Below are 25,827 nucleotides of genomic sequence, written 5' to 3'. Positions count from 1 at the left end.
GTCCTGAAGAGTGAATTTAGAGAGTTAGGCAGCAGACTAAAGTGCAGGACCTCAAAGGTAGTAATTTCTGGACTACTGTCGGTGCCACGTGTTAGTGAGAGTAGGAATAGGAAGATGAGGCTGATGAATGTGTGGCTTGAGAGCTGGTGCAGGTGGGCAGGGATTTAGATTTGTGGATCATTGGGATCTCTTCTGGGGAAGGGGTGACCTGTTCAAGAGGGACGGGTTACACCTGAACCTGGAGGGGGACTAACATCCTGGCGCGGAGATTTGCAAGAGCCACTCTGGAGGGTTTAAACTAGTTTGGCGGGGGGGGGGGGGGGGGGGGGGGGGGGGGGCTGCTGTGGGACCCAAAGCAATAGGAAGACAGAAGAGAAGGTTGAGGACAGAAGTTAAAGAGAGCACATTAAATAGTAAAGACAGTGTCAGTAATCCTAGTACTGGACAGGTCTGGCAAAAGCAGAGCAGAGAGCAAGGGAGGTCCAGATTAAACTGGACTTATTTCAATGCAAGAGGCCTGACAGGCAAGGCAGATGAACTCAGGACATGGATGGGTACATGGGACTGGGATATTATAGCTATTACTGAAACATGGCTGAGGGAGGGACAGGACTGGCAGCTCAATGTTTCAGGGTACAGATGCTAGAGGAAAGATAGATCAGGAGGTGAAAGAGGAGGGGGAGCTGCACTTTTGATGAGGGAAAACACCACAGCAGTATTGAGAGGGGATATATCCGAGGGTTCACCCACTGAGTCTGTATGGGGAGAATTGAGTAATAAGAAGGGGGAAATCACTTTGATAGGATTGTACTATAGGCCCCCAAATAGTCGGTGGGAAATTGAGGAGCAAATATGTAAGGAGATTACAGATAGCTCCAAAAAATAGGATGGTAATAGTCGGAGTTTTTAACTTTCCCAACATTGACTGGGACAGCCATTGTATTAGAGGGTTGGATGGAGAGAAATTTGTTGAGTGTATTCAGGAGGAATTTCTCATTCAGTATGTGGATGGTCTGACTAGAGAGGGGCAAAACCTGACCTCCTTTTGGGAAATAAGGAAGGGCAGGTGGCAGAAGTGTTAGTGAGGGATCACTTTGGGACCAGTGACCATTAGTTTTAAGATAGCTATAGAGAACGGTAGGTCAGGCCCAAAGGTTAAAATTCTAAATTGGGGCAAGGCCAATTTTGATGGTATCAGGCAGGAACTTTCAAAAGTTAATTGGGGGAGTCTGTGGGAAGGCAAAGGGACGTCTGGTAAGTGGCACTCTTTCAAAAGTGTGTTAACCAGTGTTCAGGATAAGCACATTCCTCTTAGAGTGAAGGGTAAGGCTGGTAGAAGTAGGGAACCCTGGATGACTTGGGATATTGAGGCCCTGGTCAAGAAGAAGGAGGAGGCACATGACATGCATAGGCAGCTGGGATCAAGTGGATCCCTTGAAGAGTATAGACGGTGTAGGAGTAGAGTTAAGAGAGAAATCAGGAAGGCAAAAAGGAGACATGAGATTGCTTGGGCAGATAAGACCATAAGACCATAAGACATAGGAGCGGAAGTAAGGCCATTCGGCCCATCGAGTCCACTCCACCAGATAAGGCAAAGGATAATCCAGAGATTCTACAAATGCAGAGTATAGAGAGTAGGGTCTTTAAAGGATCAACAAGGTCATCTATGTGCGGACCCACAAGAGGTGTGTGAGATCCTAAATGAATATTTCTCATCAGTATTTACTGTTGAGGCATGGATGTTGGGGAACTTGGGAAAATAAATAGTGATGTCTTGAGAAGTGTGCACATAACAGAGAAGGATGTGCTCGAAGTTTTAAAGCGCATCAAGGTAGATAAATCCCCGGGACCTGATGAAGTGTGTCCCAGGACGTTGTGGGAGGCTAGGGAGGAAATTGCGAGTCCCCTAGCAGAGATATTTGAATTGACATCCACAGGTGAGGTGCCTGAAGATTGGAGGGTGGCAAATGTTGTGCCTTTGTTTAGAAAGGGCTGCAGGAAAAAGCCTGGGAACTACAGGCTGGTGAGCCTCACATCTGTAGTGGGTACGCTGGTCGAAGGTATTCTGGGAGACAGGATGTACAGGCATTTAGAGAGGCAAGGACTGATCAGGGACAGTCAGCATGGCTTTGTGAGTGGAAAATCATGTCTCAGAAGTTTGATTGAGTTTTTTGAAGGGGTAACCAAGAAGGTAGATGAGGGCAGTGCAGTTGATGTTGTCTACATGGACTTTAGCAAGGCCTTTGACAAGGTACCGCATGATAGGTTGTTGCATAAGATTAAATCTCACGGGATCCAGGGTGAGGGAGCTAAATGGATACAAAATTGCTTGGTGACAGAAGACAGGGTGATTGTAGGTGGTTGTTTTTCAAACTGGAGCCTGTGACCAGCGGTGTGCCTCAGGAATCGGTGCTGGGTCCACTGTTATTTGTCATTTATATTAATGATTTGGATGAGAATTTAGGAGGCATGATTAGTAAGTTTGCAGATGACACCAAGGTGGGTGACGTAATTGATAGTGAAGAAGGTTAGCTCGGATTGTAATGGGTTCTTGATCAATTGAGCCAGTGGGCTGACGAATGGCAGCTGGAGTTTAATTTAGATAAGTGCGAGGTGATGCATTTTTGTAGATTGAACCAGGGCAGGACTTAGTTAATGGTAGGGCATCGGGGAGAGCTATAGAACAAAGAGATCTAGGGGTACATGTTCATAGCTCCTTGAAAGTGGAGTCACAGATGGACAGGGTGGTGAAGAAGGCTTGGTTTCATTGGTCAGAACATTGAATACAGGAGTTGGGACGTCTTGTTGAAGTTGCACAAGACATTGGTAAGGCCACACTTGTAATACCGTATACAGTTCTGGTCACCCTATTATAGAAAGGATATTACTAAGCTAGAAAGAATGCAGGAAAGATTTATTAGGATGTTCCCAGGACTTGATGGTTTGAGTTATAAGGAGAGGCTGGATAGACTGGGACTTTTTTCTCTGGAGCGTAGGAAGCTTACGGGTGATCTTATAGAAGTCTATAAAATAATGAGGGGCATAGATCAGCTAGATAGCCAATATCTTTTCCCAAAGGTAGGGAAGTCTAAAAATAGAGGCCATAGGTTTAAGGTGAGAGGGGAGAGATGAATTATTACTATTATTACTATTCCTTAATGGAGATGCGTATGTCCAAGAATGCAACTGATTCCGGAGAGTAGTCCATGGTGAGTCTGATGGTGGGATGGAACTTGTTGATGTCATCATATAGTTGTTTCAGTGATTGGTCACCATGAGTCCAAAGGAAGAAAATGTCATCGATGTATCTAGTGTATAGCATCGGTTGAAGGTTCATATCACACTATTTGTAATCCCCACAACCTGTCTGGACCTGCAGAGTTTCACTGGCTATCCTGTCTGGAGACAATACACATCTTTTTAGCCTGTCTTGATGCTCTCTCCACTCACATTGTTTGTATCTTAAAGACTTGATTAGCTGTAAGTATTCGCATTCCAACCATTATTCATGTAAATTGAGTCTGTGTCTTTATATGCCCCGTTTGTGAACAGAATTCCCACTCACATGAAGAAGGGGCTCCGAAAGCTTGTGTGGCTTTTGCTGCCTGTTGGAATTTAACCTGGTGTTGTTAAACCTCTTACGCTGTTGATGATATCCAGTAAGAAGTCTCACAACACCAGGTTAAAGTCCAACAGGTTTATTTGGTAGCAAATGGAGTGGAGAAGCTACGGCATCTCCTCCGGAGCCTTCAACATGTAATTGATGAAGACGAACATCTCGCCAAGGCCATCCCCACACCCCCACTTCTTGCCTTCAAACAACTGCGCAACCTCAAACAGACCATTGTCCTCAGCAAACTACCCAGCCTTCAGGAGAACAGTGACCACGACACCACACAACCCTGCCACAGCAACCTCTGCAAGACGTGCTGGATCATCGACACAGATGCCATCATCTCACGTGAGAACACCATCCACCAGGTACACGGTGCATACTCTTGCAACTCGGCCAACGTTGTCTACCTGATACGCTGCAGGAAAGGATGTCCCGAGGCATGGTACATTGGGGAAACCATGCAGACACTGCGACAAGGGATGAATGAACACCGCTCGAAAATCACGAGGCAAGACTGTTCTCTTCCTGTTGGGGAGCACTTCAGCAGTCACGGGCATTCAGCCTCTGATATTCGGGTAAGCGTTCTCCAAGGCGGCCTTCACGACACACAACGGCGCAGAGTCGCTGAGCAGAAACTGATAGCCAAGTTCCGCACACATGAGGACGGCCTCAACCGGGATATTGGGTTCATGTCACACTATTTGTAATCCCCACAGCCTGCCTGGACCTGCAGAGTCTCACTGGCTGTCTTGTCTGGAGACAATACACATCGTTTTAGCCTGTCTTGATGCTCTTTCCACTCACATTGTTTGTATCTTAAAGACTTGATTAGCTGTAAGTATTCGCATTCCAACCATTATTCATGTAAATTGAGTCTGTGTCTTTATATGCCCTGTTTGTGAACAGAATTCCCACTCACCTGAAGAAGGGGCTTGGGGCTCCGAAAGCTTGTGTGGCTTTTGCTACCAAATAAACCTGTTGGACTTTAACCTGGTGTTGTGAAACTTCTTACTGTGTTTACCCCAACGCTGGCATCTCCACATCATATCATCAACAGCAGCAGCTACATTAGAAACTATCCCTATCGTTAAATGTGAGCCCATTCATGAATTGCGAGCTCAGGTGATTGAATTAATGAATTTTATCGAACACACATTAAAACATTTGGGCAGCACGGTAGCACATGGTTATCACTGCTGCTTCACAGCTCCAGGGACTTGGGTTTGATTCCCGGCTTGGGTCACTGTCTGTGTGGAGTTTGCACATTCTCCTCGTGTCTGCGTGGGTTTCCTCCAGGTGCTCCGGTTTCCTCCCACAGTCCAAAGATGTGCAGGTTAGGTTGATTGGCCATGCTAAGATTGCCCCTTAGTGTCCTGAGATGCGTAGACTCGAGGGATTAGCGGGTGGATATGGGGGTAGGGCCTGGGTGGGATTATGGTCGGTGCAGACTCGATGGGCCGAATGGCCTCTTTCTGTACTGTAGGGATTCAGTTTACATTAAACAAGGCCATATCTCAGAGATTGCAGCCCTACGCCAGGTCTCTGCTGATTATGCACTTGGATCTTTCTAAATTTATATTAACTCGACATTTCTTTGTTTATTTTACACTAGATCATGTCTCTGTTTACATTAAGTAAACTCTGGCCAGCATTTTATGGCCCTACCACAGCCTGTCGTCCTCTGCAGAGGCGATCAACCATTTAAATCTCCATTTAGTTTAACGGGACAATAATGTGCTGCTGGACGCGAATGGCCGAAAAATCCTGGTTCCCATCTCTGACTATTTTAATCTGGGCCCTGTGTCAGTTATGACTATCTTATTATTATTACACCTGAGCCTTTTTGAACTACTCCAGACCCTGTCTGAGTTCACATTGTTCACAGCTCTGTCTCAGTTACTGTGCCAGCCCTGCCCCTATTTAGATTACTGCAGACCCTGCCTTTGTTAAGACTGCTTCTAGACAATGTTCATATTTCAAAGCATAGAATCCCTACTGTGCAGAAAGAAGCCATTCAGCTGATCAAGCCTGCACCGACGATCCCGCACTGGCCCAAGCCCCATAACCCCACATATTTACCCTGCTAATGCCCCTGACACTAAGGGGCAATTTAGCATGGCCAATCAACCTAACCCACATATCTTTGGAGTGTGCGAGGAAACCGGAGCACCCGGAGGAAACCTAAGCAGATATGGGGAGAATGTGCAGACTCCGCACAGACAGTGACCCAAGCCAGGAATCAAGCCTAAATCTCTGGTGCTGTGAGACAGCAGTGCTAACCACTGCTACCGATATTTATGTTAAACCAGGTTGTGTCTCAGTTTATGTTACACTAGACAATTGCTCTATTCTACATTTAACTACCCTTATTAATAATTAGACAAAACATCTCTCTGTTTAGACCATAGGAGGCCCTGGTTTTATTACCACTCAAGATCAAGTCTCGGTTTATACTTCATGTTTACACTTCACATCTCTCTTAGTTACTGTTACATTAGATTCTGCATCGGCTTACATCAGACTGGATATTCTGTTAAAACTGCACCAGACACATCTCAGTTTTAACTTTACAATTGACCCTTTCTCACTGCTGCTGCATTCAATCATGTTTCTCACTGTAAGTAGGTCTGATTGGTTAGACCTGAATTTAACTTGATCATTTTTATATTGTACCTGCTGTAATAACTAACAAGGTCAAGGAAGTAATTTTGATACTAACATGTATCTAGGGGTACATGTTCATAGCTCCTCGCAAGTGGAGTCACAGGTGGATAGAGTGGTGAAGAAGGCATTCGGCATACTTGGTTTCATCAGAACATTGAATACAGGAGTTGGGACGTCTTGTTGAAGTTGTACAAGACATTGGTGAGGCCACACTTGGAATACTGTGTGCAGTTCTGGTCACCCTATTATAGAAAGGATATTATTAAACTAGAAAGAGTGCAGAAATGATTTACTACGATTCTACCGGGACTTGATGAATTGAGTTATAAGGAGAGGCTGGATAGACTGGGACTTTTTCCTCTGGAGGCTGAGGGGTGATCTTATCGAGGTCTATAAAATAATGAGGAACACAGATCAGCTAGATAGTAAATATCTTTTCCCAAAGGTAGGGGAGTCTAAAACTAGAGGGCATAGGTTTAAGGTGAGAGGGGAGAGATACAAAAGTGTCCAGAGGGGCAATTTTTTCACACAGAGGGTGGTGAGTGTCTGGAACAAGCTGCCAGAGGTAGTAGTAGAGGCGGGTACAATTTTGTCTTTTAAAAAACATTTAGATAGTTACATGGGTACGATGGGTATAGACGGATCTGGGCCAAATGTGGGCAATTGGGATTAGCTTAGGGGTTTTAAAAAAAAAGGTGGCATGGACAAGTTGGGCCGAAGGGCCTGTTTCCATGCTGTAAACCTCTCTGACTCTATGACTCAATGTGATGAAAGAGCTCATTGTATTTTCTGTATTAACCACATATATTAATCAAATTCTGAAGGGAGTAACCAGTCATGAAACAGATGATTGTACAATTGTTGAACCTTGATTAAGTTATAAATAATGAATCAATCATCATATTGGAAAGACTGGATTTTCATTTAAAACTCGTTAAGTTGAATTATTGCATGTCTCTCTGTTTGTGTGAGAAACAGTAATTTCAGACAAACGGTTCTAATAATGAAGGATCCCTGATAAAGGTCCTGAGGAATGGTACATTATAATGTTTAGTTTGATCCAGTGTCATAGAGTCATAGAGGTTTACAGCATGGAAACAGGCCCTTCGGCCCAACTTGTCCATGCCGACCTTTTCTTTTAAAACCCCTAAACTAATCCCAATTGCCCACATTTGGCCCATATCCCTTTATACCCATCGTACCCATGTAGCTTTCTAAACGCTTTTTAAAAGCTAAAATTGAACCCGCCTCTACTACTACCTCTGGCAGCTTGTTCCAGATACTCACCACCCTGTGTGTGAAAAAATTGCCCCTCTGGACACTTTAGCATTTCCCCTCTCTCACCTTAAATAGTGGATAGCGAAGTACTTGAAAGTCAAGAGATTTTAACTCTCTTGTATTCTTGTCTGATGTACTGAGGCTGGGTGGCTACCGTGCCTAAGAATTAATTGGATTAACCCGAGCAGCAGCTTGAGGTAATTATTCACTGAGGAAAAGGTTGACTCTGACACAGGGCGCTGGCCACTCAGGGGTGAAAAGCCAGGGCTCTGTAATGATTTGTTGCTGGCTGATTACTGAAGACACTCACTCGAGGCAAGAATCACATGTCCATCTCAGCAAGTGGGATTGTGTCTGAGACAGAGTCTTGAGAGGGGAGCACTGTGATGGATCAACACTTAGATAAAGTTGTAAAAATCATTGTCTGATTTGATTTGATTTATTATTGTCACGTGTATTAGCATACAGTGAAAAGTATTGTTTCTTGGGTGCTATACAGACAAAGAGTACCGTACATAGAGAAGGAGAGGATGCTGAATGTAGTGTTACAGTCATAAGAGTCAGAATAAAGTTTTAGAAGCATCGAACGAGTAGAAGATAGAATTAGAGGGTATGCTGGGCACAGCTTGCAAGAAGTCGCCTCACTCCAGCACCATCTTGGAAATTTTCCTGAATTGATATGCAAATCTCTTTCCTTTAATAATAATTTTAATGTTAATTTAATGGAAAATTTATTATTCAAAGAATCCTGTCCTGCCTTAATTAAGTCTTGTTTGAACAGACATTTTCTTTTCATGGGGTGTGGGTGTCACTGGCCAGACCAGTATTTTTATTGCCTGTTCCTAATTGCCCTTGAGGTGGTGGTGAGCTGCCCTTCCTGAACCGCTGCAGTCCCTGTGGTTTGAGGGACACTCGCAGTGCTGTTAGGGAAGGAATTTACTAAGTCATTCACAGATTGGGGCGGCTGAGGTTAGTTGTGTTACTGATAAGAAAATCAGAATACAATCAGATAACACAGGTGGGAAAGACAAAAAATCTATTCTGATGTGTTTTAATCAAGCTGATTTCACATTTATCCAGAATTATACACTGCAGCCCAGTTCGAGGAGTTATTAACATCAGCAGAAACAAACTCCAACTGTCAGAACTGAAATATAGAAAATTCACTGAACAGCAGGAGGCCATTCAACCCATCAGGTCTGTGCTGGCTGGAAAAGTACTGTCCAGTTTCACCCTACTTTCCAGCTCTTGATCTGTCCCTCTGTGTGTAACAGAATCTCAACTGCGTATCTGAGTTCCTGTTTAATGTGATGAGGGTTTCTGCCTCTCCCGTCCTTTCAGGCAGTGAGTTCCAGATCCCCGTGACTCTCCGGGTGAAATGATTCCTCCACGAACCCTCCTAATTCTTCAATCCTTTATTCACTAGATTTGAAAATTGAACAGATTGGAATTATATTTAAAAATCACCAACTGTCTTCAGCTTTCTGCCACACAGCTTGACTTGACATATACTTTTATAACTGATTAATCTGGTAACCAGAACAGAGCTCAGTACTCCAGCTTGCTCCAACTAGCATTTTATAAATATAAACAGACGATGCTGGGTAACCTCAGCAGGTCTGGCAGCATCTGTGGGGAGAAACAGAGTTAATCTTTTGGATCTAAATGATCCTTCGACAGAACGTTTTATGAAGCGTTTTATAAACATAGAAAATAGGTGCAGGAGTCGGCTATTCGGCCCTTCACCACCATTCAATATGATCATGGCAGATCATGCACTTTCAGTATCACAGTCCCACTTTCTCTCCATAGCCCTTGGTCCCTTTAGTCACATCCAACTCCCTCTTGAACATATTTAACAAACTGGCCCCAACAGCTTTCTGTGGTAGAGAATTCCACAGGTTCACAACAAGAAGTTCTTCCTCATCTCAGTCTAAGATTGTAACCCCTAGTTCTGGACTTCCCCAACATTGGGAACATGTTGGGACTGCATCGAGCCTGTCCAGTCCCATCAGGATTTTAAATGTTTCTATGAGATCCCCTCTCATTCTAAATTCCAGTGAGTAAAAGCCCAGTCGATCCAGTCTCTCTTCATATGTCAGTCCTGCCATTCCAGAAATCAGTCTGGTGAACCTTAGCTGGACTCCCTCAATAGCAAGAATGTCCTTCCTCAGACTAGGAGGAAAAATGCACACAATACTCAAGGTGTGGCTTCACCAAGGCCCTGTACAACTGAGAAAAACATCTTTACTCCTGTACTCAAATCCTCTCGCTATGAAGGCCAGCATGCCATTAGCTTTCCTCACCGCCTGCTGTACCTGCATGCCAACCTTCAGCAACTGTCCCACCATGACATCCAGGTCACGATGCACTTCCCCTTTTCCTAAACTGCCACCATTCAGATAATAATCTTTCTTCCTGTTTTTGCCACCAAAGTTGATAACCTCACATTTATCCACATTATATTGCATTTGCCAAGTATCTGCCCACTCAGCCTGTCCAAGCCCCCCTGTAGCCTCTCGGGATCCTCCTCACAGCACACACTGCCACCCAGCTTAGTGTCGGCTGAAAATTGGAGATATTGCATTCAATTCCTTCATCCAAATCATTAATGTATATTATGAACAGCTGGGGTTGCAGCACTGAACCTGCCGGACCCACTAGTCACTGCTTCCCACTCTGAAAAGGATCCACTTATTCCCACTCTCTGCTTCAGTTTGAGCAAAATCTCCCTCCTCTTATACACTAGGCTTGGGCCAAATGTCTTCTTGACCACCTGATTGAGAAACTGATCAGCCTTGATTGAATGGCAGAGCAGACTCAATGGGCTGAATGGCCTAATTCCGCTCCTACATCTTCTGGTCTTATGATCTACCTGTCCAGCCTCCTTCACAGATGCCTGGATGTTGACTCCAGGTTCTCTCTGATCCTCTATAATTCTCAGCATCATCCCTTTATTGTTCACTCCCTTGTCTTGTCTAATGTCCCAAATTCATTCTCTCTCACTGCTCCAGATCGAATTCCATGTGCCATTTTTCTGCCCATCTGACCAGCCCACTGATATCTTCCTGCAGTCCACGGCTTTCTTCTGGATTGTTAAACACAAACACAATTGTTGTTTCATCTGCAAACTGAATCATGAGCCTTACATTTAAGTCTAAGTCATTGAGATATACCACAAAACTGTGGAACCTCACTGGTAACCAGACACTATTCAGTCCTGGGTGTGATTAACAGCAGCAATAACAGCAGAATCCAACCCCTGCTGTCGCCTGTGAACTTGCTGGTGTTTCAGCAGGTTGCTTGACTGAGCGAATCCCTTCCCACACATGGAGCAGTTGAACGGCCTTTCCCCAGTGTGAACTCGCTGGTGTTTCAGCAGATTCTGTTTACTTTTAAATCTCTTCTCACAATCAGAACATTCAAAAGGTCTCTGATCAGTGTGAACAAGTTGGTGTGTAGTCAGGTGGGATGACTGAGTGAATCTCTTGCCGCACAGGAGGCAAGTGTACGGTCTCTCTCCAGTGTGAACTCGCCGGTGTATCAGAAGGTCAGATGTATCAATGAATTCCTGACAACACACAGGGCAGGTGAACGGCCTCTCCCCAGTGTGAACTCGATGGTGTCTCAGAAGGTTAGCTAAGCGAGTGAATCCCTTCTCACAGAGAGAGCAGGTGAATGGCCTCTCCCCAGTGTGAGTGTGCTGGTGTTTCAGAAGATCCTTTTTGCTTTTAAATGTTTTATCACATTCAGAACAATTGAAAGGTCTCTGATCAGTGTGAACAAATCGGTGTTTCAGGAGCTGGGATGAACAAGTGAATCCCTTCCCACACACGGAGCAGATGAACGGCCTCTCCCCAGTGTGAGTGCGTTGGTGAATCAGTAAATCCTTTTTACTTTTAAAGTTCTTCTCACAATCAGAACATTTAAATGGTCTCTGATCAGTGTGAACACTTTGGTGTGTCAGGAGGTGGGATGACTGAGTGAATCCCTTACCACACATGTTGCAGATGAATGGCCTCTCCCCAGTGTGAGTGCGTTGGTGAATCAACAAATCCTTTCTGCTTTTAAAGCTCTTCTCACACTCACAACATTTAAACGGTCTCTGATCAGAGTGAACCTGGTGGTGAGTCCGGAGGTTTGATAAAGCATTAAATCCCTTCCCACATTGAAGACAGGTGAATGGCCTCTCACCAGTATGGACATGCTGGTGTGTGTACAGGCTGGATGACTGAGTGAATCCCTTCCCACACACACAGCAGGTGAATGGTCTCTCCCCAGTGTGAATACGTCGATGGGTTTCCAATTCAGACGGGTAATTGAATCCCGTCCCACAGTCCGCACATTTCCACGGTTTCTCCATGATTATTGACAGGCTATCGGGTGTAGGCGGGATGCAGATTTGAGCTCACTATCAGATCAGCCATGATGTTATTAAATGGCGGAACTGGCCTGTGGGGCCGAATGGCCTATTGCTGCTCCTTGTTCACATGGTGCCGGTGTCCTCCTGTCTCTCCAGGTTATTTAATCAGTTGAAACCAGGTCCACACAAAGAACACGAGTACGGTGTCTACCTGATGAAAATGTGCTATTTCTTTTCACGCTGTGTGACTGGTTAAAGCTCTGTTCCAGCTGACTGTGGAAAAGTAACTGAGATGTCTGTGTCTCGGGGCTTTTCCAGTCACACTGATGTTGAATAATTTCCCAAAGACAAAATAGGCAAACGTTTCTCCTTCCACATTCCTAGGCCTTTGATATTCAGATCCTGAAGAATCATGTGACACTGTCAGATCCCGAGACGTTTGGTTTGAATCGCCCGTCTGCAGATATTCTGGAAAAGGAGTTTACATTGAATTACTTTGAATACACAAGACACAAACAAGCCGTTCAGTTTAATTCTTTATACTTGACACATCTTCTCCTGTCCCACAGACCTCATCTCAGCCTTTCAGTTGATTTTTCTATTTCTTTTTCTCTTGTGTGTTTCGCACATTTCCTTTTGAAACAATCTCAGCACTTTCCTCAACTCATTTCTATGGTCATTCTAAACCTGTGAGTGAAGAAATTTGTCCTTATTGCTTCTTGGATTTATTGGTAACTATCTTGTATTTATGACTCTTTGTTTATTGATCATTCCTTCTTTTGGACTCTGTCACAAGTGGAACATTCTCTCCACGTTTCCCCTGTCCAAGCCACTAATAATTTGAAAGACTTTTATCAGGTCACTGCTCTATAGGAAAAAACTTCAATCCATTTAACCTTTCCTGAAAGCTGTAATCTCTGTTTACAAAAATCATCGCAGTCAATGCAGAACAGAAATCACAGAGAGACAAACATTCCTCTTGGGGTTGAGTTTTCTGTGTGTAAATTGACAACTTGTAACAATGTGTAAAAGCAGTTTTCAAACATCTATCATAGAATCGGAGAATCCTCAAGGTACAGGAGGAGGCCATTTAGCCCATCGAGTCTGCACCGACAACTATCCCACCATTTCCCGTAATATTTACCTTGTTAATCCTTCTGACACGAAGGGGCAATTGAGCATGGCCAATCCACCTAACCTGCACATCTTTGGACTGTGGGAGGAAACCGGAGCACCCAGAGGAAACACACGCAGGCATGGGGAGAATGTGGAAACTCCACACAGACAGTCACTCAAGGCCAGAATTGAACCCAGGTCCCTGGCGCTGTGAGGCAGCAGTGTTAATCACTGTGCAACCGTGCTGCCCCATCTTGCATCTACAAAGCAGCTGTCAATCCACAATAGAAACGCTGAACAGACAATTTTCTTTCCTCCACTCCCAATTTTCTCCCTCCCTCTCCTCTGTCTGGGTTCAGTTCTCCAGCTGCTGTCTGCAGACTGACAATAAAACCAATGGGTTTTAATGGGGGTGTTGGGGCCTCCAACGGGTGTTTGTGAATCCTCCCCGCCCACCTCCCAGGGTTTCCTTCCTTCCCAGAGATCAGAGTCCTCATTGATTTGAGGCCAAAGTGTAACCTCTTATTTATTGTCCCCCTCCCCCATCCTCTGATGTGAACCATCCTCCAGTGGCTGAGCCAGGATGGGGCCGTTAACCTGGGCCTGTTCCCGGGAGGGAGGGAGGGAGAAGCCCCGCAGCTGCAAACCAGGGAGCTGACAATGATTCTGAAGGGTTTGCGGATCCACAAAGTGTTTCAAATCCTCCCTAATGTCCAGCTGCCAGCTTAGTGCTCCCCGGGCCTGTTCCCATGGTAAAGCCGGGGCCTGCGGCCTAGGCCAGAAGTTGGTGCTGTTTCCAGTGCAGCCGTGGTTTCCATTCCCACCCTGTGCTCACAATCTCCTCCCGAACCCTCCCCAACACCATGACTGACACTGAGCATGCTCAGAGCGTGCACCCACACCACCTGATGTGGAGGTGCCGGTGTTGGACTGGGTGAGTCACCTGATGAAGGGGCGGCGCTCCGAAAGCTCCTGATTCCAAATAAACCTGTCGGACTTTCACCTGGTGTTGTGACTTCTTACTGTGCTCACCACACCTGCGCAGTGCGTTCCCAGGCTCCCCAGCGCCTGATCATCTTTGCGCATGCTCCACTCCCAGCCTGGACCCGCCCCTCATTTACTCCGATTGGTTGGAGGACCAGCCGCTCCCGCTCGGTCCTCCAGCCGCGCCCCTCAGTCACTCCGATTGGTTGGAGGACCAGCCGCTCGGTCCTTCAGCCCCGCCCCCTCTTCCTATTGGTCTGGAGCTGCCGTCAATCAGTCCCCGGTCATTGTGATGTGGAGCATGCGCAGTGTCATTGCTGTCCTTGGCGCTTGTTTGTCCCGGAGAAGCGGAGTCAGCGTTAGGCGGTGGCTGGGAGGATTTGGAAACACTTTGTGGATCCGCAGGCGGGAAGGAGCTCGAGCCGGCGGGTTTTCAATGGGAATTTTAACTGGCGCGGATCCAGAGCCCGAAGGAAAACCGGAAACATAAATGGATCCGGGCGGTGAGGCTTCATAAACACCCGGTGTCGGTCAGGTGCCGGATCTCGGGGTCAGGGTGACACAGTGGTTAACACTGCTGCTTCACAGCGCCAGGGTCCCGGGTTCAATCCCCGGCCTGGGTCACTGTCTGTGCGGAGTCTGCACGTTCTCCCCATGTCGGCGTGGGTTTCCTCCGGGTGCTCCGGTTTCCTCCCACAGTCTGAAAGATGTGCTGGTTAGGGTGAATCGGCCATGCTAAATTCTCCCTCAGTGTAACCCGAACAGGCGCCGGAGTGTGGCGACTAGGGGATTTTCACAGTAACTTCATTGCAGTGTTAATGTAAGCCGACTTGTGACACTAATAATTAAACTTTAATCCCTCAATTTGCGAGGCAAAATCCTCAGACGTTAACATCGGCCATCTTTATTAAGGGCAAAACCAAATGGATAATCCTCAGCAAACAAAACATCAGAGATAAAGTTTGTTGTGAAATCAGTGGGTTGTTGTAAAACAGGAGGTCAGAATTATAGCCAACAGCAACTTCTATTTATAATATCATAAATCATCCCAGTGCACTTCACACAGGCGGCACAGTGGTTAACACTGCTGCCTCACAGCGCCAGGATTCAATTCCCGGCTTGGGTCACTGTGTGGAGTTTGCACATTCTCCCCCGTGTGTGTGTGGGTTTCCTTCGGGTACTATGGTTTCCTCCCACAGTCGGAAAGATGTGCTGGTTAGGTGCATTGACCCAAACAGGTGCTGGAGTGTGACGACTAGGGGAATTTCACAGTAACTTCATTGCAGTGTTAATGTAAGTCTTACTTGTGACTGATAAATAAACTTTAAGGAACATTATAAAACAAAGTGAGATTCCCAGATACATCAGGAGATATTAGGACAGATAACCAAAAACTTGGACAAAGAGGTGAGTTTTAAAGAGAGGCTTAAAGGAGGAAAGTGAGGTAGAGACAGAGAGGTGTAGGAAGGGAATTCAGATCCTGGGGCTGAAGAACTGAAGACACAACCACCAGTCATGGAGCAATTACAGTAGGGAATGTACAAGAGCAGCACTGATATCTCAGATGTTTGTGGGAAGATTACAGAGATCAGGAGGGCTGAAGCCATGGAACGATTTGAAAACAAAGATGAGAATTTTACAATCAAGGTATTGCATGACTGGGAGCCAAGGCAAGTCACGGAGGACAGGGGTGATCAGGGACTTGCTGTTAATTAGGAAAGGAGTAGCAGACTTTTGGATGACTTCACATTTCCACAGGTAAAACATCAAGTGCAATAGAATAGTTGAGGTTGGCGGTAACAATGGCCTGAATGAGGGTTTGAGCAGCAGATGCACTGAGGTAGAGCTGAGGTCATGTGATGTTACCGAGGTGGAAATAGGTCGTCCCAGAAACTTGGGATCAAATGGGACACCGAGGTTATGAACAAACCGGCTTAATTTCAGATATTTGCCAGGAAGAGGGAGTGAGTGGATTGCAAAGGAACAAGACTTGGAAGGGGGACCGAAAACAGTGGCTTCAGTACTCTTGATATTTAATTGAGGTTAATTAGTCAGCAGGAAGAGAACCAGAAAGCAGAATGGGCCCTGAGACTGAAACCAGGTTTAACTTAGTTAGAGAGGGCGGTTTAGAGAAACCCCCTTCACAATTTCTCATCAAATCTCGAAACAGTCAGTTCTGGACACAAAGTTAACATCTGCTATTCTGACTCATCGGGTCAGGGTGATTCAGATTAATGTTTTCTCGTGTTATGAATGAAGTGAATCATCAAAAATACCATCTCTAGTTGTACACATTTTTTAAGAGGAAACTGAAATAATTATCTGTCAATTTATTTGGATTTCAGTTCAGGGAGGAGGGAGAGTGTGTGGGATGGGGATCTGCAACTTTGGGGGTTCGAGAGGAAAAAGTTCCAGAGAAACTAGAATTGTCTGTTCAGAACTTCTATCCTGGACTGTCAGTGATGACTTTTATTGATGGTTTTTACAGCTATTAGAAGTTGAGGATTGCAGACGGGAATCTCAAACCAGACATCACATGAAGATCTGACAGAATCACTCGATTCATAGGACCTGGATATCATCGTACTTGGAAAGTGGAAGGAGAAATGTTTGTTTGTTTTGTCTGTGGGAAAAGATTTCAAACATCAGTGTGACTGGAAAAGCACCGAGACACACGCACACCCGAGTGAGAGTGTTCCAGTGAACTGACTGTGGAAAGAGTTTTAACCAGTTACACAGCCTGAAAAAACATCACCATTCACAGTGAGGAGAAACTGTACACGTGTTGTGTGTGTGGACGAAGCTTCAACTGATCATCAACATGGAGAGACATGATGACACCGACACCACAGAGAAACCGTGGATATGTGGGGACTGTGGGAAAGCATTCACTTGCCCATCCAAACTGGAAACTCATCGACGCACCCACACTGGGGAGAGACCCTTCACCTGCTCCATGTGTGGGAAGGATTTCACTCAGTCATCCAACCTAGCATTACATCAGCGTGTTCACACTGGGGAGAGGCCGTTCAGCTGCCCTCTGTGTGGGAAAAGATTCATTCAGTCATACAATCTAGCGTTACACCGGCGGGTTCACACTGGGGAGAGGCCATTCACCTGCTCCGTGTGTGGGAAGGGATTCATTAATTCCTCTAACCTAGTGGCACACCAGCGAGTTCACTCGGGGGAGAAACCATTCAGCTGCACTGACTGTGGAATGAGCTTTAGGCTTTCATCTACCCTGCTGAAACACCAGCGAGTTCACACTGGGGAGAGGCCATTCAGCTGCACTGACTGTGGAAAGAGCTTCAGACACTCAGGCAGTCTCACTGTCCACCAGCGAGCTCACACTGGGGAGAGGCCATTCACCTGCTCCGAGTGTGGGAAGGGATTCACTGATTCATGTCAACTGCTGAGACATGAACGAGTTCACACTGGGGAGAGGCCGTTCACCTGCTCCGAGTGTGGGAAGGGATTCATTGATTCATCTCAGCTGCTGAAACACCAGCGAGTTCACAAGTGAGGGATTGGATTCTGCTGTTATGGCTGCTGTTAATGACAACCGGGCCCTTTCATTCTGACAGCTGGAGTTTGTTTCTGCTGATGTTAATACAGCCGGTAACTGGGCTGGAGTTTAATATTCTGGATCTAGAGGTGATTGTGTTCCTGGGGCTGCAGTTACCGCGGTCCATCTGAAATTAGTTTACAACAAGATTCGGAACTTTTACTTCAATCTCAAATTGTTCAAGTTAAGTTTATTTATTAGTGTCACAAGCAGGCTTACATTAACACTGCAATGAAGTTACTGTGAAAATCCCCCAGTCGCCACACTAGTCGCCTGTTCGGGTACACTGAGGGAGAATTCAGCATGGCCAATGCACCTAACCAGCACATCTTTCGAACTGTGAGGAAACCAGAGCACCTGGAGGAAACCCATGCAGACACGGGGAGAACGTGCAGAGTCCGCACAGATAGTGACCTAAATCAGGAATCGAACCCGGGTCCTGGTGCTGTGAGGCAGCAGTGCGAACCACTGTGCCGTCCTATTGATCTTTGGCCGGAATTCTACAATTCAGTGTCTGAGAGGTTCCACTGATGAACATCTCCAATTAGAAAGTGCTGATTAATCCTTGCTGAGAATTCTTACTGACCTACACACAGTGACACCTCCAGTATCCCCCAGAAAGAAGGGGAATGGGAATTGGTGGAGAATCGAGAGTTCCCAAATGTCACCCATCCCGTCTGGAACAGAAATTCCCTCAGCACAGGAATGGAGAAAAGTCAAATCCAAGTAACAGATTGTAAGAAATCACCATCTAATAGCCTTATAAAATCTTTGGATACTGATGGAATATTATAGAAAGAGCTTTCCCTCTGTCTTCTGAAGAAAGCTTGCTGGCTGAGAAACACAGGACAAGCCTTTCTCCCTGCCAAGGACCTGTCTCTCGCACAGGCCCTGAAGCAAGACATTTTTAATCCTGATACCATTGGCTCTTATGGTAACTAACTCCATGTAAAGGTTAAAACAGGCCCTCAAGAGCAAGGAGATTTCAAATTGACTGTCTTCTCCCCAACACCCACAATCAGGCTCATTGAAGTGAACCTTCCATAGGCACCAGTTATGGACATCAACATTCACTTGGCTTCATCCGTCTGCTTGTCCTCTGGGATCTGTAAACCACTCTCACCTGTCACAGGTCAGGTGCTTTTCCTATCTATTTAACTCACACATCTTGTTTTAACTGTTGCTTCTCAATAAACTGTTTTAAAATCGCTTCTGAGCTCAATTCCCTTTTTGGGTGCAGACCAGTAAGAGTTTAGAAAGTAGATTTTTAAATGTTTCTGTAGGTATGTGGATAGGAAGAAGCGAGTGAAAGTAAACATTCTCTATGAGAGGCAGATAAAAGTCAACATATAATGGGGAACAAGGAAATGGCAGAGAAATGCAACAAATACTTTGTATCTATCTGTCTTCATGGTAGAAGACAAAAGAAAAATTATAATATTGGGGAACCAAGGGGTTAGTGCAAGGGGGCGGGAACTTTAATACAAGGAAGAGCCATTTTTAAACATTAGTCACCAATACAATATCGTTTGAGTTGTAATGCTGTTCATCAAATGTCAATAATAATGAAAAACTAGACAGACATGTTCCAACCTCATTTTATGGAACTTTACAGAAAAGTTGTTAATTAAATGATCCTTTCTGACAAGTGCAATGTGAATAAAAGTTTAAAAAAATGAAACTAGCCATTTAATTCCCATCAAAATGGGTTTGATTGATCAATGGTGGGAGCTGCACAAGTCCAAAGCTGTGGTGGCTTTGGAGACCGGTTACACAGTCCCTTGTCCAATAAGAATGAGGGTCTTATAGAAATAGAGACTTGAGAAATTAATGGGACTAAATGGTGACAAATTCCCCGGACCAGACAACCTGCATCTTGGGGGTTTAAAAGAGGGAGCTTCAGAAATAGTGGATGCATTAGTTTGATCTTCCAGAATTCCTTAAACCCTCGAACCGTTCCCAAGGATCGGAAGTCAGCAAACATTAACTAGTCCAGAAAGTAGGAGAGAAAATGGGGAATATAGACCAGTTAACATCAGTTGTAGGTGAAATATTAGAAATCTTATTGTTTGGGACTTGGTAACAGGGTACTTATAAAATCAAAAACAGAAAATGCTGGAAAATCTCAGCAGGTCTGATAGCACCTGTGGAGAGAGAATAGAGCCAACGTTTCAAGTCTGGATGACCCTTCGTCAGCTCTGACAGACAGTCATCCAGACTCGACATATTGGCTCTGTTCACTCCCCACAGATGCTGTCAGATCTGCTGAGATTTTCCAGCATTTTCTATTTTTGTTTCAGATTCCAGCATCCGCAGTATTTTGCTTTTACCGATAAAATCAGATTAGGATCTAATTAATGGTGGTGAGAAAAATGAGAGGTGATCTAATCAGAGTATATGATTCTTCATGGGCCTGAGAGGTTCGATGGTGTGAAAATGTTTCCCCTGACTGCGGAACCTGGAACACTGGATCACAGTCTCAGAATAAGGGGTCAATTATTTAGATTGAATTGAGGAGAAAATTCTTCACTCAGTTGTGAATGTCTGGAATTCTCTACCCCAGGGAGCAGTGGATGCTCGGCATTGGGTGTAATTAAGACAAAGATTGATAAATATTTGGGTATAAAGAGAAGTTAAGCGATATGGGGACAGTGCGGGGAGGTGGGGTTGAGGTAGATTATCAACCTTGATCTCAGTGAATAGCTGAACAAACTCAAAGGGCTGAATGGCCTCTTCCTGCTCCTATTTCTTATTACATTAAACCTCTGTCTGGTTCCCCTCAAACTGCTGAGTGAGTGAATTAAATCTTTCTTCACAAATCACCAAGACACCAATCTACAAGTCAGAATATAAACATTGTTTATTGGTTATAAATTGCAGTTAAATCTGGGCAAATTGTCTCTTTCTAGACATGTCTAAATGCAATCAGAGTTATCCAGCAGTTCAACACTAATGGGGAGAGATATTTCACAAAACAAGTAACAAAGATCCCAGGATACTCAGTGATTCACTGTAAATTAGCACTAATGGATGCTGAGTATTCATTACAGCAAGGAGCAGAGTCTGAGCTTATAAATTATCGAGTTTACTTTCAGAGTAATTCCTTCAATATCTGCAAGTTAACAGCTATGAACAACTCATCTATCAAACAGCTCAAGCCTGCCTGTGATTCCCAACATTCAGAGCTGACACTGTCTGATCCTGGAGTTACAGAACAGACTTTCTCCTGTCAATGTAGAGCTGCAGCATTGGACTGTGATCTGTTTATTGTTCATCTTTATTTCAGCAGAGTTTCTAAATGATATAAATTTAAAACAAAGTATTGCAGGTGTGATGGTTTATTGACAGGGGATCTCATAGAAACTTATAAAAATCTAACAGGGTTAAACAGGGTAGATTCAGAAAGAATGTTCCCAATGGTGGGTGAGTCCAGAATTAGGGGTCATAGTTTGAGGATAAGGGGTAAACCTTTTAGGACTGAGTTGAGAAATTTCTTCACCCAGAGGGTGGTGCATCTGTAGAATTCACTACCACAGAAAATAATTGAGGCTAAAATATTTTGTGATTTGAAGAAGGAATTAGATATAGCTCTTGGGCCTAAAGGCATATTTGTGGGGGGGACCGGGATATTGAATGTGATGATCAGCCATGATCATAATAAATGGCGGAGCAGGCTTGAAGGGCTGAATGGTCTATTCCTGCGTCTAGTTTCTATGTATGTTTCAATGTAACAGGGCCTCTAACTCAAATATAACTGTCAGTTGTCAATGGCTGGGATGCTAATGGCTCCAGACCTTAACTCACCAAGACTTGATGGGTTTCACAGTACTTGCTCTGTAATTATCCAAGGGTATGTGATGTATTTCACTTGTCAAATAAGGATGCAGCTACAGACAAAGAGCCAGTCACAAGATTCTCATATCTTACACTGATTACAATTAAGCTGAATATCACATCAGGTTAAATGATTAATATAATTCAATTATTTGATCATTACACATCACTAAACTACAAACTGACCTTTCCTACAGTCTCACAGTCCAATCAAGCAACAGGTTGACACGGAGATAGATAGGAAAGCATGTTGTGAGGAGGATACAAAGAATCTGCAAAGGTATATAAATAGGTAAGTGAGTAGGAAAAATCTTAGCAGATGGAGTATGATATGGGAAAATATAAGGATATTGACTTTAGCAGGAAGAATAGGAAAAAACAATATAATCTAAATATAGTGTAGAATGCTGCAGGACTGAGGGATCTGGGTGAACTTCTAAAAGAATCACAGAAAAGTAACAAGCAGGAACAGCAAGTTGTTAGGAAGGTTTTCTGTAAGGGAGATGGAATATATAAGTAATAAAGTCTTGCTACAATCATACAAAGAATTGGTGAAACTGCACCGAGAGTACTGTGTACAGATTTGGTCTCCTTGCTTGAACAGTGATACGGGTGCATCGGAGACAGTTCAGGGGAGATTCACTAGACTGATTGCTTGGATGAAGGAGTTTGTCTTCTGGGGAAAGTTGAGCAAGTTGGGTCTATACTCAATGGAATTTAGAAGAATGAGAGGTGACCTGACTGAAACATGAGATTCTGAGGGATCTTGTCAGGGTGGATGCTGAGAGAATGTTTTGTTTTTGTGAGGAATCTAGAAGCAGGAGTCACACTTTAAAGATAAGGACTCTCCCATTTCAGGCAGATATCAGGGGAAATTTCTTTTCTGAGGGTCATTAGTTTGTGGAATTTTCTTCCCCAGAGAGCAATGGAGGCTGTGGTTCATTGAACATATTCAAGGCTGAGTTAGACAGAGTATTAATCAACAAGGAGTCAAGGACTCTGGAGCAGCAGGAAGTGGAGTGAAGGCCACAGTCAGATCAGTCATGATTCTTATTGAATTGTGGAGCAAGTTTGAGGGGCCAAATGGCCGACACCTGCTCCTAATTCTTGTGATCTGATATCCTCCATCATCTCGTGTGGCACGGGATAGATTCAGAATAGACATAGATCAAAACTGCACATCCATGAGGTGCTGTGGGTCATCAGCAGCTCAATATTCAACCACAATCTGTAAACTCATGGCCCGGTATATCCCTCACTCTACCATTACCATCAAGCCAAGGGATCATTCTGGTTCAACATGGAGTGTAGGAGGACGTGTCAGCACCAGGCACCCTAAAGCTGAGATTCCAATCTGGTGACTGGTAACACGGGACTATAAGCACACTAAGCAACAGAAGCGGCAAGTTCTAGGCAGGACCAAACAATCCACAAACAACGGATCAGATCAGAGCTGCAGTCCCCCCACATCCAGTCGTGAATGGTGAGGGACAATTAAACAAATCACAGAGAGAGAAAGCTCCACAGATATCCCCATCCTCAGTGACTGGGGAAAGAAGCGGATCAGTGCAAATATCTGTTTTGTCTTTAGTGATCACAGATATGTTATTGATATGTTCCTTGGATTCCAAGACCAGGAAAGACACTCTGGAAGGGATGAGAGCTGGAACTTGTCCATGAGAGTAACTGAAGGTATGAGAACTTGAAATAATTGAGAGTTAGAAAAGACAAAGGCCACAAAAAAGCAGCAATTGGTAACAAGACATTGATTAATCTGTTCTTATCCTGAAGAAATGAAGATCCCCGCTTTGCATCTGAAACAATATTAGTTAATCTGACATTTATCCAGAGTATTAATCTCCAGCCCAGTTATAGCGATGTTCAGAATGAACATGGTTCAGTCCTGGATGTCATTACCAGCAGCAATAACAGCAGAATCCAATCCCTGCAGACACTTGTCAACTTTCTGGTGGGTAAGATGGTGGGTTGACTGAGTGAATCCATCTCATACTCAGAGAAGGTGAACGGTCTCTCTCCATTATGAGTGTGTTGGTGTCTCAGCAGGTGGAATGAGTGAGAAAATCCCTTCCCGTATTCAGAGCAAGTGTACTATTTCTCCCCGGTGTGAATGTGCTGGTGTGTTCGCAGGTTGGATGAGCGAGTGAATCCCTTTGCACAGTTGGAGCAGGTGAACAGTCTCTCCCTGGTCTGAACTTGTTGGTGTCTCAGCAGAATACTGGAGGTCTTAAAGCTCTTCTCACATTCAGAACATTTGAAAGGTTTCTTATCCAAGTGAACGAGTTGGTGTGATCTGAGGCTGGTTAAATAAATGAATCCTTTTCCACACAAGGAACAGGTGAATGACCTCTGCCCAGTGTGAACTCACGGTGTTTCTGGAGGCTGGATAACAGAGTGAATCCCTTCCCACACACTGTACATCTGAATGGCCTCTCCTCATTGTGAACTCGCTGGTGTATCAGCAGATCACTTGTGGTTTTATAACTCTTCTCACATTCGGAACATTTGAAAGGTTTCTTATCCAAGTGAACGAGTTGGTGTGATCTGAGGCTGGTTAAATAAATGAATCCTTTTCCACACAAGGAGCAGGTGAACGACCTCTCCCCAGTGTGAACTCGCTGATGTTTCTGGAGGCTGGATAACAGAGTGAATTCCTTCCCACACACTTTACATCTGAATGGCCTCTCCTCATTGTGAACTCACTGGTGTATCAGCAGATCACTTGTGGTTTTATAACGCTTCTCACATTCCGTACATTTGAAAGGTCTGTTATAAATGCGAACCAGTCGGTGTGTAGCGAGGTGGGATGATCATGTGAATCCGTTCCCTCACACAGAGCAGGTGAACAGCCTCTCCCCAGTGTGAGTGTGTTCGTGTTCAGTGAGGTTCTGTGATTGTTTAAATAGCTTCCCACAATGCGAGCAACTGAACTGTCTCACAATGTGAATGACCTGGTGCTTCACAGGTCCTCAGAGCTTTTAGAATTGTTATCACTGTCAACACCTCTCTTCAATGTGAACTTGCTGGTGGGTCAGCAGGTGGGATGATTGAATGAATCCCTTCCTGCACACAGAGCAGGTGAATGGTCTCTCCCCAATGTGACCGCGGCGATGCATTTCCAGCAGAGATGGATAATTGAATCCCTTCCCACAGTCACCACATTTTCAAGTTTTTTTACACAGAGGGTGGTGGGTGCCTGGAACTCGATGCCGGGGGAGGTAGTGGAAGCAGATATGATAGTGAGTTTTAAGGGGCATCTGGACAAATACATGAATAGGATGGGAATAGAGGGATATGGTCCCCGGAAGGGTAGGGGGTTTTAGATTAGTTGGGCAGCATTGTTGGTGCAGGCTTGGAGGGCCGAAGGGCCTGTTCCTGTGCTGTAGTTTTCTTTGTTCTTTGTTCCATGGTTTCTCCATGGTGCCAGTATCCTTGTGTCTCTCTTGGTTAAATGATCTGTTCAAGCCTTGTCCACACAAAGAACTTGTGTATTCTTTCTCAGTAAGGGAATCAAGGGTCATGGGGATAAGGCAGGAAAGTGGAGTTGAGGATTATATCAGATCAACCATGATCTCATTGAATGGTGGAGCAGACTCGATGGGCCCAATGGCCTAACTCTGATCCTAGGTCTTCCCATCCTTTGGCTCGCTGCTGTGAATAGTGTGATGTTTTTTCAGGCTGTGTAACTGGTTAAAGCTGTTTCCACAGTCAGGTCACTGGAACTTGGGTGTACGTTTGTTCGGTGCTTTTCCAGTCACACTGATGTTTGAAATCTTTCACATTTAAAGGTCGATGGTATTCGTGTTGTGATGAATGGAGTGACTTTTTCAGATTTTGATGTGATGTTTGGTTTCAGTTTCCCGCCTGTGTACCTTGTAAAAGACATTGGCAGAGTCAGTATCACTGTCAGTACAGGATAGAAATTCAGAACAAGCATTTCTAGTTTCCACAGAACATTATTTTCTCTCTTGTTTCTCCAATCTTGTGGTCCAATCAAACTTCCATCTCAACTAAACCAGAAATTTGTTTCCAGTGTCTATGAGACACTCTGTACCCTGAGTTGTGGAAGGTATCGAGTGTTCCAGTTGACACCGCACACTCCCTCTCCAGGACCATTCGAGCATGGACAAGACCACGGAAGAGCAGCCGACAGCCAAGTTACCTCCTGCTGATCTACAAATTACTGTTTTAACTAGCCCCAAGAGCAGGTCCAGGAAAAGATCCTCTGACCTCCCTAGCCTGCTCCACACTGGGCAGCCAACGAATAGGAGTGTGGGGCAGAAAAGAAGTGTAATTAAAGAAGAATCATAGAATCATAGAAACCCTACAGTGCAGAAAGAGGCCATCTGGCCCATCGAGTCTGCACCGACCACAATCCCACCCCATATC

General features: G+C 44.8%; 3 protein-coding genes across 9 annotated transcripts in view; 2 read left to right on the top strand and 1 right to left on the bottom strand.

The window, feature by feature from the left end:
- The window catches only part of LOC144482728 (uncharacterized), a 59,101-nt gene extending 54,498 nt beyond the window's left edge, over nucleotides 1-4,603 (top strand). Inside the window, exon 5 of the mRNA XM_078201568.1 lies at nucleotides 3,553-4,603. The gene's annotated coding sequence lies outside the window, so the exon portion shown is untranslated. The remainder of the gene's footprint in view (nucleotides 1-3,552) is intronic.
- The window catches only part of LOC144482794 (uncharacterized), a 442,920-nt gene extending 424,081 nt beyond the window's left edge, over nucleotides 1-18,839 (top strand). The window contains exons 1-2 of one of the 3 annotated variants that reach the window (XM_078201656.1): nucleotides 14,346-14,524; nucleotides 16,510-18,839. In XM_078201656.1, coding sequence (XP_078057782.1) covers nucleotides 16,843-17,544 — 702 coding nt within the window. In that variant the 5' untranslated portion in view covers nucleotides 14,346-14,524; nucleotides 16,510-16,842 and the 3' untranslated portion in view covers nucleotides 17,545-18,839. Of the gene's footprint in view, nucleotides 1-14,345; nucleotides 14,525-15,324; nucleotides 15,429-16,509 lie in introns of those variants that run through there. The other 2 variants (XM_078201658.1, XM_078201657.1) reach the window with 2 other exon arrangements.
- On the bottom strand, nucleotides 8,580-14,114 carry LOC144482771 (uncharacterized). Of its 5 annotated transcripts, none has more exons than XR_013495957.1 (3): nucleotides 13,981-14,114; nucleotides 10,434-12,389; nucleotides 8,580-9,187 (listed from the first exon to the last, which is right to left on the bottom strand). XR_013495957.1 is itself a non-coding variant. In XM_078201619.1 (2 exons), the coding sequence occupies exon 2, from the start codon at nucleotides 11,919-11,921 to the stop codon at nucleotides 10,773-10,775; it is 1,149 nt and encodes a 382-aa protein (XP_078057745.1). In that variant the 5' UTR covers nucleotides 11,922-12,389; nucleotides 13,981-14,114; the 3' UTR covers nucleotides 8,580-10,772. The 5 variants fall into 5 exon arrangements, 1 of the variants encoding a protein (XP_078057745.1); XR_013495955.1 differs by having other exon boundaries at nucleotides 8,580-8,980; XR_013495956.1 differs by having other exon boundaries at nucleotides 8,580-8,980; nucleotides 14,041-14,103.
- Nucleotides 18,840-25,827: the final 6,988 nt, after the last annotated feature.

This window comes from Mustelus asterias, unplaced genomic scaffold (genome assembly GCF_964213995.1).
Source record: "Mustelus asterias unplaced genomic scaffold, sMusAst1.hap1.1 HAP1_SCAFFOLD_42, whole genome shotgun sequence".
Lineage (NCBI taxonomy): Eukaryota > Metazoa > Chordata > Chondrichthyes > Carcharhiniformes > Triakidae > Mustelus > Mustelus asterias.
This window is presented reverse-complemented; position numbering and strand designations above follow the sequence as displayed.